General features: G+C 45.7%; 1 protein-coding gene across 1 annotated transcript; it reads right to left on the minus strand.

The window, feature by feature from the left end:
* Positions 1 to 8870: 8870 nt before the first annotated feature.
* LOC123440835 lies at positions 8871 to 12410 on the minus strand (the record flags this gene model as incomplete). Its single annotated transcript, XM_045117383.1, has 5 exons — positions 12155 to 12410; positions 10535 to 10635; positions 9744 to 9992; positions 9110 to 9597; positions 8871 to 9027 (listed from the first exon to the last, which is right to left on the minus strand). Coding segments are annotated over exons 1-5 (1251 nt in total), but the record flags the coding sequence as incomplete, so codon positions are not given.
* Positions 12411 to 13889: the final 1479 nt, after the last annotated feature.

The following is a 13889-nucleotide window of genomic DNA, read 5'->3' on the forward strand; positions in this document are numbered from 1 at the left end:
TGGGCTTCCCCGGGGTGGGTTGCCCCCCCGGTGAACACCCGGAACCCATTCGTCATTCCCGGTACATTCCCGGTAACTCCGAAAACCTTCCGGTAATCAAATGAGGTCATCCTGTATATCGATCTTCGTTTCCGGACCATTCCGGAAACCCTCGTGACATCCGTGATCTCATCCAGGACTCCGAACAACATTCGGTAACCAACCATATAACTCAAATACGCATAAAACAACGTCGAACCTTAAGTGTGCAAACCCTGCGGGTTCGAGAACTATGTAGACATGACCCGAGTGACTCCTCGGTCAATATCCAATAGCGGGACCTGGATGCCCATATTGGATCCTACATATTCTACGAAGATCTTATCGTTTGAACCTCAGTGCCAAGGATTCATATAATCCCGTATGTCATTCCCTTTGTCCTTCGGTATGTTACTTGCCCGAGATTCGATCGTCAGTATCCGCATACCTATTTCAGTCTCGTTTACCGGCAAGTCTCTTTACTCGTTCCGTAATACAAGATCCCGCAACTTACACTAAGTCACATTGCTTGCAAGGCTTGTGTGTGATGTTGTATTACCGAGTGGGCCCCGAGATACCTCTCCGTCACACGGAGTGACAAATCCCAGTCTTGATCCATACTAACTCAACGAACACCTTCGGAGATACCTGTAGAGCATCTTTATAGTCACCCAGTTACGTTGCGACGTTTGATACACACAAAGCATTCCTCCGGTGCCAGTGAGTTATATGATCTCATGGTCACAGGAACAAATACTTGACTCGCAGAAAATAGTAGCAACAAAATGACACGATCAACATGCTACGTCTATTAGTTTGGGTCTAGTCCATCACATGATTCTCCTAATGATGTGATCCCGTTATCAAGTGACAACACTTGCCTATGGTCAGGAAACCTTGACCATCTTTGATCAACGAGCTAGTCAACTAGAGGCTTACTAGGGACAGTGTTTTGTCTTTGTATCCACACATGTACTGTGTTTCCAATCAATACAATTACAGCATGGATAATAAACGATTATCATGAACAAAGAAATATAATAATAACTAATTTATTATTGCCTCTAGGGCATATTTCCAATAGTCTCCCACTTGCACTAGAGTCAATAATCTAGTTCACATCACCATGTGATTCCAACGAATCCAACACCCATATAGTTATGGGGTCTGATCACATCTTGCTCGTGAGAGAGGTTTTAGTCAACGATTCTGAAACTTTCAGATCCGTGTGTTCTTTACAAATCTTTATGTCATCTTATAGATGCTGCTACTATGTGCTATTTGGAAATACTCCAAATATCTACTCTACTATATGAATCCGTTTCACTACTCATAGTTATTCGGATAAGTGTCAAAGCTTGCATCGACGTAACCCTTTACGACGAACTTTTTAACCACCTCCATAATCGAGAAAAATTCCTTAGTCCATCAGTTACTAAGGATAAATTTTGACCGCTGCTAGTGATTCAATCATGGATCACTCTCTGTACCTCTCATCAGACTTTGAGTTAAGGTACACATCAGGTGCGGTACCTAGCATGGCATACTTCAGATTCTACGGACAAGGCATAGAAGACGACCTTCGTCTATTCTCTTTATTCTGTTGGGGTTGGGTTTTGAGTCTTACGCAAATTCACACCTTACAACGCAACCAAGAACTCTTTCTTTGCTGATCTATTTTGAACTCCTTCAAAAACTTGTCAAGGATGCATCTTGTTGAAACTTCCATTAAGCGCTTTCGATCTATCTCCATAGATCTTTGATGCTCAACGTTCAAGTAGCGCAATCCAGGTATTCCTTTGAAAAACTCCTTTCAAACAACCTTATATGCTTTATAGAAATTGTACATTACTTCTGATCCACAATATGTCAACCACATATTCTTATTAGAAATTCTATAGTGCTCCCACTCACTTCTTTGGAAACACAAGTTTCTCATAAACCTTGTACAAACCCAAAATCTTTGATCATCTCATCAAAGTGTATATTCCAACTCCGAGATGCTTGCACCAGTCCATTGAAGGATCGCTAGAGCTTGCATACTTGCTAGTATCTTTAGGATCGACAAAACCTCCTGGTTGTATCACATACAATGTTTGCTCAAGGAAACCGTCGAGGAAACAATGTTTTGACATCCTATGTGCAATATTTCATAAATAATGCAGCAACTACTAACATAATTCTAACAGACTTTGAGCATCGCTACGAGTGAGAAAGTCTCATCATAGTCAACTGTTTGATCTTGTCGGAAACATCTTTGCGACAAGTCGAGCTTTTCTTAATAGTGACTTATCACCATCATCGTCTGTCTTCCTTTTAAAGATCCATCTTTACTCAATAGTCCTATGACCATCAAGTAGTTCTTCCAAAGTCTACACTTTGTTTTCATACATGGATCCTCTCTCGGATTTCATGGCCTCCAGCCATTTGTCGGAATCCGGGGCCACCATTGCTTTCTCATAACTCGTAGGTTCACTGTTGCTCAACAACATGACCTCCAAGACAGGGTTACCGTACCACTCTGTAGTAGTACGCGACCTTGTCAACCTACGAGGTTTGTAGTAACTTGATCCGATGCTCGATGATCACCATCATCAGCTTTCACTTCAATTGGTGTAGGCGCCACAGGAACAACTTCCTGCGCCCTCCTACATACTGGTTGAAGTGATGGTTCAATAACTTCATCAAGTTCTACCACCCTCCCACTCAATTCTTTCGAGAGAAACCTTTCCTCGAGAAAGGATCCGTTTCTAGAAACAAACACTTTGCTTTCGAATCTGAGATAGGAGATGTACCCAACTGTTTTGGATATCCTATGAAGATGCATTTATCCCCTTTGGGTTCGAGCTTATTAGACTGAAACTTTTTCACATAAGTGTTGAAGCCCCAAACTTTCAAGAAACGACAGTTTAGATTTCTCTAAACCTCAGTCTATACTGTGTCATCTCAACGGAAATACGCGGTGCCCTATTTAAAGTGAATGCGGTTGTCTCTAATGCATAACCCATAAACGATAGTGGTAATTCGATAAGGGACATCATAGCATGTACCATACCAAATAGTGCGTGGCTATGACGTACAAACACATCATCACACTATGATGTTCCAGGTGGCATGAACTGCGAAACAATTTCCACATTGTCTTAACTGCGTATCAAATCTCGTAACTCAGATATTCATTTCTATGATCATATCGTAGACAGTTTATCCTCTTGTTACGATGAACTTCACTCCTGAAACAGAATTGAACTTTTCAATATTTCAGACTTGTGATTCATTAAGTAAATACTCTTGTATCTACTCAAATCGTTATTGAAGTAAGAACATAATGATATCCACTGCGTGCCTCAGCACCCATTGGACTGCATACATCAAAATGTATCACTTCCAACAAGTTACTATCTTGTTTCATCTCAATGAAAACAAGGCCTTGCTCATGTCGTATGATTTGCATGTCACTAGTGATTCAAAATCAAGTGAGTATAAACATCCATCAGCATGGAGCCTCTTCATGCAATTTATACCAACATGACTCAAGCGGCAGTGCCACAAGTAAGTGGTACTATCATCATTACCTCGTATCTTTTGGCACCAATATCATGAACATGTGTAACACTACGATCGGGATTCAATAAACCATTGAAGGTGATTATTCAAGCAAATAGAGTAACCATTATTCTCTTTAAATGAATAATTCGTATTGCAATAAACACGATCCAACCATGTTCATGCTTAACGCAAGCACCAAATAACAATTATTTAGGTTTAACACAAATCCCGATGGTAGAGGGAGTGTGCGACGTTTGATCATATCAACCTTGGAAACACTTCCAACACGTATCGTCACCTCGCCTTTAGCTAGTCTCCGTTTATGCCGTAGCTTTCATTTCGTGTTAGTAATCACTTAGCAACCGAACCGGTATCCAATACCCTCACTCTACTAGGAGTACTAGTAAAGTACACATCAACAACATGTATATCAAATATACTTCTTTCGACTTTTGCCAGCCTTCTTATCTACCAAGTATCTAGAGTTGCTCCGCCTCAGTGACCGTTCCCCTCATAACAGAAGCACTTAGTCCCGGGCTTGGGTTTAATCTGGGGTCTCTTCATTAGTGCAGCAACTGCTTTGCCGTTTCACGAAGTATCCCTTCCAGCCCTTGCCTTTATCGAAACTTAGTGGTTTTACTAACCATCAACTATTGATGCTCCTTCTAGATTTCTACTTTCGCAGTGTCAAACATCGTGAATCGCTCAAGGATCATTGTATCTATCCTTGATATGTTATAGTTCATCACGAAGCTCTCACAGCTTGGTGGCAGTGACTTTGGAGAACCATCACTATCTTATCTGGAATATCAACTCCCACTTGATTCAAGCGATTGTCGTACTCAGATAATCTGAGCACACGCTCAACGATTGAGCTTTTCTTATTTACTTCGTGGACAAAGAATCTTGTCGGAGGTCTCATACCTCTTAACAAGGGCACAAGCATGAAATCACAATTTCATCTCTTTAGAACATCTCTTATGTTCCGTGACATTTCAAAATGTCTTCGGCGCCTTGCTTCTAAGCCATTAAGTATTTTGTACTGAACTATCATGTAGTCATCAGAAACGTGTATGTCGGATGTTCACATCATCTACAGACGACGCTCGAGGTGCAGCACACCGAGTGGTGCATTAAGGACATAAGCCTTCTGCGCAACAACGAGGACAATCCTCGGTTTCACAGACTCAGTCTGCAAAGTTTGCTACTATCAACTTTCAACTAAATTTTCTCTAGGAACATATAAAACAGTAGAGCTATAGCGCAAGCTACATCGTAATTTGCAAAGACCATTAGACTATGTTCATGACAATTAGTTCAATTAATCATATTACTTAAGAACTCCCACTCAAAAAGTACATCTCTCTAGTCATTTGAGTGGTTCATGATCCAAATCCACTATCTCAAGTCCGATCATCACGTGAGTCGAGAATAGTTTCAGTGGTAAGCATCTCTATGCTAATCATATCAACTATACGATTCATGCTCGACCTTTCGGTCTCATGTGTTCCGAGGCCATGTCTGCACATGATAGGCTCGTCAAGCTTAACCCGAGTGTTCCGCATGTGCAACTGTTTTGCACCCGTTGTATGTGAACGTTGAGTCTATCACACCCGATCATCACGTGGTGTCTCGAAACGAAGAATTGTCGCAACGGTGCACAGTCGGGGAGAACATAATTTCGTCTTGAAATTTTAGTGAGAGATCACCTCATAATGCTACCGTCGTTCTAAGCAAGATAAGGTGCATAAAGGATTAATATCACATGCAATTCATAAGTGACATGATATGGCCATCATCATGCGCTTCTTGATCTCCATCACCAAAGCACCGGCACAATCTTCTTGTCACCGGCGTCACACCATGATCTCCATCAACGTGTCGCCATCGGGGTTGTCGTGCTACTCATGCTATTACTACTAAAGCTACGTTCTAGCAATATAGTAAACGCATCTGCAAGCACAAACGTTAGTTTAAAGACAACCCTATGGCTCCTGCCGGTTGCCGTACCATCGACGTGCAAGTCGATATTAACTATTACAACATGTTCATCTCATACATCCAATATATCACATCACATCGTTGGCCATATCACATCACAAGCATACCCTGCAAAAACAAGTTAGACGTCCTCTAATTGTTGTTGCATGTTTTACGTGGTGACCATGGGTATCTAGTAGGATCGCATCTTACTTACGCAAACACCACAACGGAGATATATGAATTGCTATTTAACCTCATCCAAGGACCTCCTCGGTCAAATCCGATTCAACTAAAGTTGGAGAAACCGACACTCGCCGGTCATCTTTGAGCAATGGAGTTACTCGTAGCGATGAAACCAGTCTCTCGTAAGCGTACGAGTAATGTCGGTCCGAGCCGCTTCGATCCAACAATACCGCGAAATCAAGAAAAGACTAAGGAGGGCAGCAAAACGCACATCACCGCCCACAAAAACTTTTGTGTTCTACTCGAGAAGACATCTAAGCATGAACCTAGCTCATGATGCCACTGTTGGGGAACATCGCATGGGAAACAAAAATTTTCCTACGCGCACGAAGACCTATCATGGTGATGTCCATCTACAAGAGGGGATTTCCTATCTACGTACCCTTGTAGATTGCACAGCAGAATCGTTAAGAAACGCGGTTGATGTAGTGGAACGTCCTCACGTCCCTCGATCCGCCCCGCGAACCGTCCCACGAACCGTCCCGCGATCCATCCCACGATCCGTCCCACGATCTAGTGCCGAACGGACGGCACCTCTGCATTCAGCACACGTACAGCTCGACGATGATCTCGGCTTTCTTGATCCAGCAAGAGAGACGGAGAGGTAGATGAGTTCTCCGGCAGCGTGACGGCGCTCCAGAGGTTGGTGGTGATCTAATCTCAGCAGGGTTCGCCCGAGCTCCGCAGAAACGCGATCTAGAGGAAAAACCATGGAGGTATGTGGTCGAGCTGTCGTGGCAAAAGTTGTCTCAAATCAGCCCTAATTGCTCCATATATATAGGATGAGGGAGGGGAGGCTTGCCTTGAGGCTCAAGGAGCCCCAAGGGCTGCGCCACCAAGGGAGGAGGAGTCCTCCTCCAATCCTAGTCCAACTAGGATTGGAAAGTGGAGTCATTCTCTCCTTTCCCACCTCTTTTTTTTTCTTTCTCTTTGATTTTCTATCCTTGGCGCATAGGGCCTTCTTGGGCTGTCCCACCAGCCCACCAAGGGCTGGTGCGCCACCCCCAAGGGCTGGTGCGCCACCCCCAAGGACTATGGGCTTCCCCGGGGTGGGTTGCCCCCCCGGTGAACACCCGGAACCCATTCGTCATTCCCGGTACATTCCCGGTAACTCCGAAAACCTTCCGGTAATCAAATGAGGTCATCCTGTATATCGATCTTCGTTTCCGGACCATTCCGGAAACCCTCGTGACGTCCGTGATCTCATCCAGGACTCCGAACAACATTCGGTAACCAACCATATAACTCAAATACGCATAAAACAACGTCGAACCTTAAGTGTGCAAACCCTGCGGGTTCGAGAACTATGTAGACATGACCCGAGTGACTCCTCGGTCAATATCAATAGCGGGACCTGGATGCCCATATTGGGTCCTACATATTCTACGAAGATCTTATCGTTTGAACCTCAGTGCCAAGGATTTATATAATCCCGTATGTCATTCCCTTTGTCCTTCGGTATGTTACTTGCCCGAGATTCGATCGTCAGTATCCGCATACCTATTTCAATCTCGTTTACCGGCAAGTCTCTTTACTCGTTCCGTAATACAAGATCCCGCAACTTACACTAAGTCACATTGCTTGCAAGGCTTGTGTGTGATGTTGTATTACCGAGTGGGCCCCGAGATACCTCTCCGTCACACGGAGTGACAAATCCCAGTCTTGATCCATACTAACTCAATGAACACCTTCGGAGATACCTGTAGAGCATCTTTATAGTCACCCAGTTACGTTGCGACGTTTGATACACATAAAGCATTCCTTCGGTGTTAGTGAGTTATATGATCTCATGGTCACAGGTACAAATACTTGACACGCAGAAAACTGTTGCAACAAAATGACACGATCAACATGCTACGTCTATTAGTTTGGGTCTAGTCCATCACATGATTCTCCTAATGATGTGATCCCGTTATCAAGTGACAACACTTGCCTATGGTCCAGAAACCTTGACCATCTTTGATCAACGAGCTAGTCAACTAGAGGCTTACTAGGGACAGTGTTTTGTCTATGTATCCACACATGTATTGTGTTTCCAATCAATACAATTATAGCATGGATAATAAACAATTATCATGAACAAAGAAATATAATAATAACTAATTTATTATTGCCTCTAGGGCATATTTCCAACAAGTTTGTCTTCACATTACAAGTCGATATCTGAACTACCATCACATAGAAGAGGGTTGCGGTCACGATGAGCATCATCGCGATGAAACTGATCTTCGTCCGGTTCGTCCACCGCTCCCTCCTCCCTCCCGCTAGATAGCGCGCGTATCTAGCTTCCGCCTCCACCCTAGTGGTGTACCCTTTGTAACTGTTACCGCTGAAACAGTGAACCTGTCTCCGACACTCCTCTCAGTCGTCGTAGACTCCGGGAACCTCACCCTTGTACACGACATATGATGGCATCTCTATGCACTAGACAAACAAAATGTTAGTAGAAATTCACAGATAATATATAAGCAATATATAAGTATGCAACAAAAGGATCGGAAGAGAAAAGCAACACATTAATAGCACGATTCATGGTCCTACTAATAAATAGCATCGACTACATATAAGTTGAACGACTGTCCAAACTAAAAAGACATACAAGTTCATTAAAGTTTAATTACAATATGAGCTAATCGATATTTCAGAACTACATAGCATCAGTACTTTCGACTCGACTCAGGGACTGGAGCGTGGATGAAGCCGCCGTCTTTCGTGAAGGTCATGAATGTGCGATCGTTGTCAGCCTGCATTTGTAGCGTTGTGTCAATTTCACTGTTGGACGGTTGACAGTTGAGGTAGAACTGCCCCGATCTAGGAAGGATATCTTGATAGATGATTTCCACAAACTCCGACTGGATGCGAAAGAATTCTTGTCTGATGTCCTCGTCCTGGATTGCCGATAAGCGTGCGACCCATTCTTTGAGATCATTTGGTAGCATACGGTGATGATGGTCCTGTACGATCGCCCGCATGTGATGGAGGGCGTAGTAGGCATCCTTCTGACTGCCAGGCGGCTGCTTGATGCAGTGGAACGTCGTTACGTGGGTGAACACGTGCTTGTCGTACCTAAGAATTGGCCTCCTGAAGGTGCCTCCAGATTTGGCGTAGCCGGGGAGGACATCATCAAGAACTTTCTTGATATTTGTGTAGTCTTTCTTCGACTGACGGTCCGAGTCGAAATACGTGGCCATGGAATATTTCGGGCTTAAGAGGATAAGTGTGCAATGTGTGTCACTGCACAAAACACGGAATGTTAGAAAAAAACGATTGAAATCTAAGAAATCATATGTTACGGGGCGATGAGGGGATGACTTACTCGGAAAAGTAAGGCACGAGGAAGTTATCCTTATCTGCGTTCGCCAGAATGACGCCTTCGAGGTATGAACTCACGACTTGTCGGTCCCCAGCGCTGCCCAAGATCTTCGCACGCATGTAGAAGGGGTCGACTATCACGATGTCCGGTGTCTTGTCTCTAATGATCCACATATCCATACTGAGCGAAAATAGCCGAATGAAGGTGTAGTGCAGCGGATAAAGGTTAAGCATAGCGAAGATGTCATCAAACCGCAGGACGATCATACGCCCGATGGTGCTATCGATAAAGCCCTTGCCCTCTGGCACCTTGGCCACGAAAACCGGGTATGTCGCATCATTCTCGGAGAGACGCCGCTTCTCCATATAAAGAACAAGGTCATGCAGAATCCACATAGCACCGGTTGCAGCATTGAGCAGATTAGTCGGTAGCATCGGCCTACCCGCCACATGCACCCTCCTCTCAATATCCTTAGATATTGGTGGCCCGTCCTGAGCACGGATCGTACTCGGTGCCGGCTGGCTCGCACCCTTGTTATTTTTTATTTCCGTCCCTTCTGCTTCTTCTGCTGTAATGGGATCGAGTTCTGCTCAGAGACCACCTTCTTGAGTGTGTTGGGGCTGATAATATTTCGCACCTCGGATATTTGAGTCTCGGTGAAGGCGGCAGCTGGAGGCGTCTCCTGAGAACTGAATAGACGACGCCTGTTGCAATTGTGTTTCTCCGCGATACCAGCTAGATCGCCATCATCTTTTGCAGGGTTGGATTTTTGAGAAGGAGGCCCGAACAATTCGTCACCGTACCCATGTTCGTTGATGTACTTATCGACGTTGGAAAATGTACCGTCGTCGTCGTCCGGATCTTGTGCCACGACTGGCGGTGTTGTCTGTGGGGTGATGTCCCCTGCCCCCAAATGAATTTGGCTCTTCGGCCAAAGCATGGACCAGTTTTAGGAGGTGCTGAGGGTCATCACATCATCTTCGTCGGCCGCAGGGGGTCGATACGGAGGTAACAAGTCATTGCAGCCCCGCAGCACCCGAACCAGTTGAACCCTATACACGATGGGTGGCATCGCATTGCCGTGGAACACGCGGTTGTTTGGTTCAACGATTTTGGCCTTGGCGACATCGATCAACTCGTCGTCCACGAAGTGCAGGAGAGTGCATGGAATGTTGGCGGCGCCCTGCGAAAACATGTAGGGCGTCAGGGATGCCCAATCAAAGGCAAGGAGATGAAGTCATCGGCCGAGGCTTAGTTACCGTGTTGGCGTCGAGCTCGGCTAATGTTGAGGACCGCCAACGGCGGGCGTGCATGTGACGGAGGGGCCGCTTGCTGCCGAGGTGCCACCGGCGTATTCTTCCCACACACGGGTGCATTAAGCTCCAATACCGGCGCCGACGCCGGAGGCACCTGCAATGTCGTCTCCGCCGGAGACACCGATGCCGGCGCGTTGTGCGAGTTGCTGCCCATGAAGCTGGGAATCGGGGGCGGCCCTTGTTGGCCGCCCGCAATCCACCCCCGTGATACGTCTCTAACGTATCTATAATTTTTGATGGTTCCATGCTATTATCTTGTCAACTTTGGATGTTTTGTATGCATGAATATGCTATTTTATATCTTGTTTGGGACTAACCTATTAACTCAGTGCCAAGTGTCAGTTCCTGTTTTTTCCGTGTTTTTGACCCTTTTCAGAGAAGAATATTAAACGGAGTCCAAACGGAATAAAACCTTCGGAATGATTTTTTCCGTAACAGAAGATACGCAGGGAACTTGAGAACCAAGGCAAAGGACCCCGTGGGAGGTCACAAGCCCCCTAGCCGCGGCCTCGGGGGGGGGGGGGGGCGCCTACCAGGCTTGTGGGCCCCACATGGCTCCTTTGCCCTACTTCTTCCGCCTATAAATTCCCTAAAAATCCAAAACCACCAGAGAGAGCCACGAAAATACTTTTCCACCGCCGCAACCTTCTGTCTCCGCAAGATCCCATCTGGGGACCGTTCTGGTGCCCTGTCGGAGGGGGATTCAGACACGGAGGGCTTCTTCATCAACACCATTGCCTCTCCGATGATGCGTGAGTAGTTCACCACAGACCTTTGGGTCCATAGCTAGTCGCTAGATGGCTTCTTCTCTCTCTTGGACCTTCAATACAAAGTTCTCCATGATCTTCATGGAGATCTATCCAATGTAACCTTCTTTTGTGGTGTGTTTGTCGAGATCCGATGAAGTGTGGATTTATGATCAGATTATCTATGGATATTATTTGAGTCTCCTCTGATCTCTTATATGTATGATTTCGTATCCTTGTAATTCTCTTTGAGTTGTGGGTTTCGTTTGGCCAACTTGATCTATAATTCTTGCAATGGGAGAAGTGCTTGGTTTTGGGTTCATACCATGCGGTGTCCTCACCTAGTGACATAAGGGGTAGCGAGGCACGCATCGTGTTGTTGCCATCAAGGGTAAAAAGATGGGTTTTGTATCTATTGCATGAATTTATCCCTCTACATCATGTCATCTTGGTTAAGGCGTTACTCTGTTTGTTATGAACTCAATACACTAGATGCATGCTGGATAGCGGTCGATGTGTGGAGTAATATTAGTAGATGCAGAAAGTATCGGTCTACTTGTCTCGGACATGATGCCTATATGTATGATCATTGCCTTAGATATCATCATGACTTTGCACGATTATATCAATTGCTCGACAGTAATTCGTTCACCCACCGTAATACTTGCTATCATGAGAGAAACCTCTAGTGAACAATATGCCCCCCGGGTCTACTTCACATCCTATTTTCAGTTCCACAAAATTACTTCGTTGCACTTTTCACATTCAGATCTCACCTTGCAAATAATCGTGAAGGGATTGACAACCCCTTTATAGCGTTGGGTGCAAGTTTGTTTGTTTTTGCGCAGGTACATTGGTAACTTGTCTTGATACTCCTACTGGATTGATACTTTGATTCTCAAACTGAGGGAAATACTTACTGCTACTGTGCTGGATCACCCTTTCCTCTTCAAGGGAAAAACCAACGCAAGCTCAAGAGGTAGCACCCTGCAGCCCCTCAAGCAAGGAAGGCATAATGGCGGGGATCGTCGCTCCCAGTTGGTCTCGCACTTGCTCTTGGACTATTTCTGGAATCTGTGCCACTTGTGCCTTAAGTTCTTTAACCTCGTGCTCCTGGCTTTCCGAGCTGGTCTTTCTCTCCTTTCGCCCAGCCTTATAGTATTCCGACCGTTTCGTGGACAAGCCTTCGCCGGCCACACGGCCAGCTGACGACGGCTTACTGAGCTTATCCTTGTGTTTCATTACGTTTAACGCCCTATTTAAAGTGGTGTCCCAAGGGGCAGACAGGGAGCTTTGAGACCCCGCGCTACTGCTTTCAGTTTCCCGCGGAAGGAACATGAACCATTTAGAAATTTGGCTTCATTAATTAGAATGCAACCATATGGAGCTAATTACGCGGGGGTGTATTCCTTACCAGAACACGCTCAAGATCCTTCACCTTCGGATCCGTGGTAAGCTCCTTTGTTACCGGGTCCACCTTGTATTGGGCCCTGACATAGTTCCTGGTCTGCTTTTCATTGTATTTATCGAAGAGGGGCGGTAGGCCTTGCTCGGCACGCTCCGCGTCCTCCTTATCCCATTTAGGTTCTGCCATTCTGTAACCACCGGGACTGAGTTTGTGGACCCCTAAGTTCAAGTCCCGCATATCTTTCCCCCACTGACTTGATTCCACGGATGCGTTGCTCTCGCACTTGATCTTGAACTCCAGGTAGTCAGCTTCGCTGATCGAAGGATTTGTCTCCTTGATCTTCTCATAACTATCACCTTTTAGAATCCTTCTCTTCACCAAGGCTCTCCGAGTAGCCAAGGCCGTGCTCATCTTCGTGAGGGCGGCACTGTTCACTTTATTCCCTGAGAGGCGTGTGTTTGCGACGTCACCGGGGAACTTGTATCGTTCGTGCAGTTTCGTGAAGAGGAGGTTGCGCAAATTCGCTCGGCCTTGATGCCTTAGGTTCTCGGTGTTGATCGAGACGGTGCTCCGGAGAATGCACCCGAGTTGTCCCGCGTACCCACCGACTAATTCTTTGGGTGTCGTTGGATGCCCACTAGAGGACACTTCAGTAAATTCCTCCTTGACGGTGCTGAGCACGTTAGGGCGCCGGTCCTTCCGTTGCTTCTTCGGTTGGCTGCCATCTGTGCGTTTGCTGCCATCATCAGTGGTGGCATCCCCGGCGGCACCATCAGTGGTGTCATCCCCGACGCCACTAGGGGTTGTGTAGTCGGGATCGGTGTCTTCCGCGGCGTCCTCATAGCGGTGAGGTTCTTCCTCCAGCTCTTGGGACAGCTTCCAGAATGGCTTGCCCGAACCGCCGGCCTCATCGTTGTTGGCCATGTTCGCTCTAAATAGGAAAAAGGCTACTAGAGTTATTGGATGAGATTAGGGTAGTATCTATTTTTCTCAGATTTAGAGGAAAACTGAGAATAAAACACGCAAATTGATATGGTGAAGATGAAGATTTGGGAGAAGAGCTTAGGTTAGAGAAGATGCGGAGATCAACATATTGAAGAATTACTCGCCCCGCCTCGGAATATGAGTCCCAGTTTTTTTAGCTTTTTTAGGTTTCTAAAATAAGCAGTCCTCAACTAAAAATATTTTTCTAAAAGTCTAGTAATCAAGTCTTAATTAGTAGACTTTGCTTCGGTTGAGAATCGGGCACCTTCTAGGTCAAGAAAATTGGGCATGACCTTTGCTAATTTTCTTGACCTAGGAGTGCCCCATCC

This window comes from Hordeum vulgare, chromosome 3H, assembly GCF_904849725.1.
Source record: "Hordeum vulgare subsp. vulgare chromosome 3H, MorexV3_pseudomolecules_assembly, whole genome shotgun sequence".
NCBI classification, from domain to species: Eukaryota; Viridiplantae; Streptophyta; class Magnoliopsida; order Poales; family Poaceae; genus Hordeum; species Hordeum vulgare.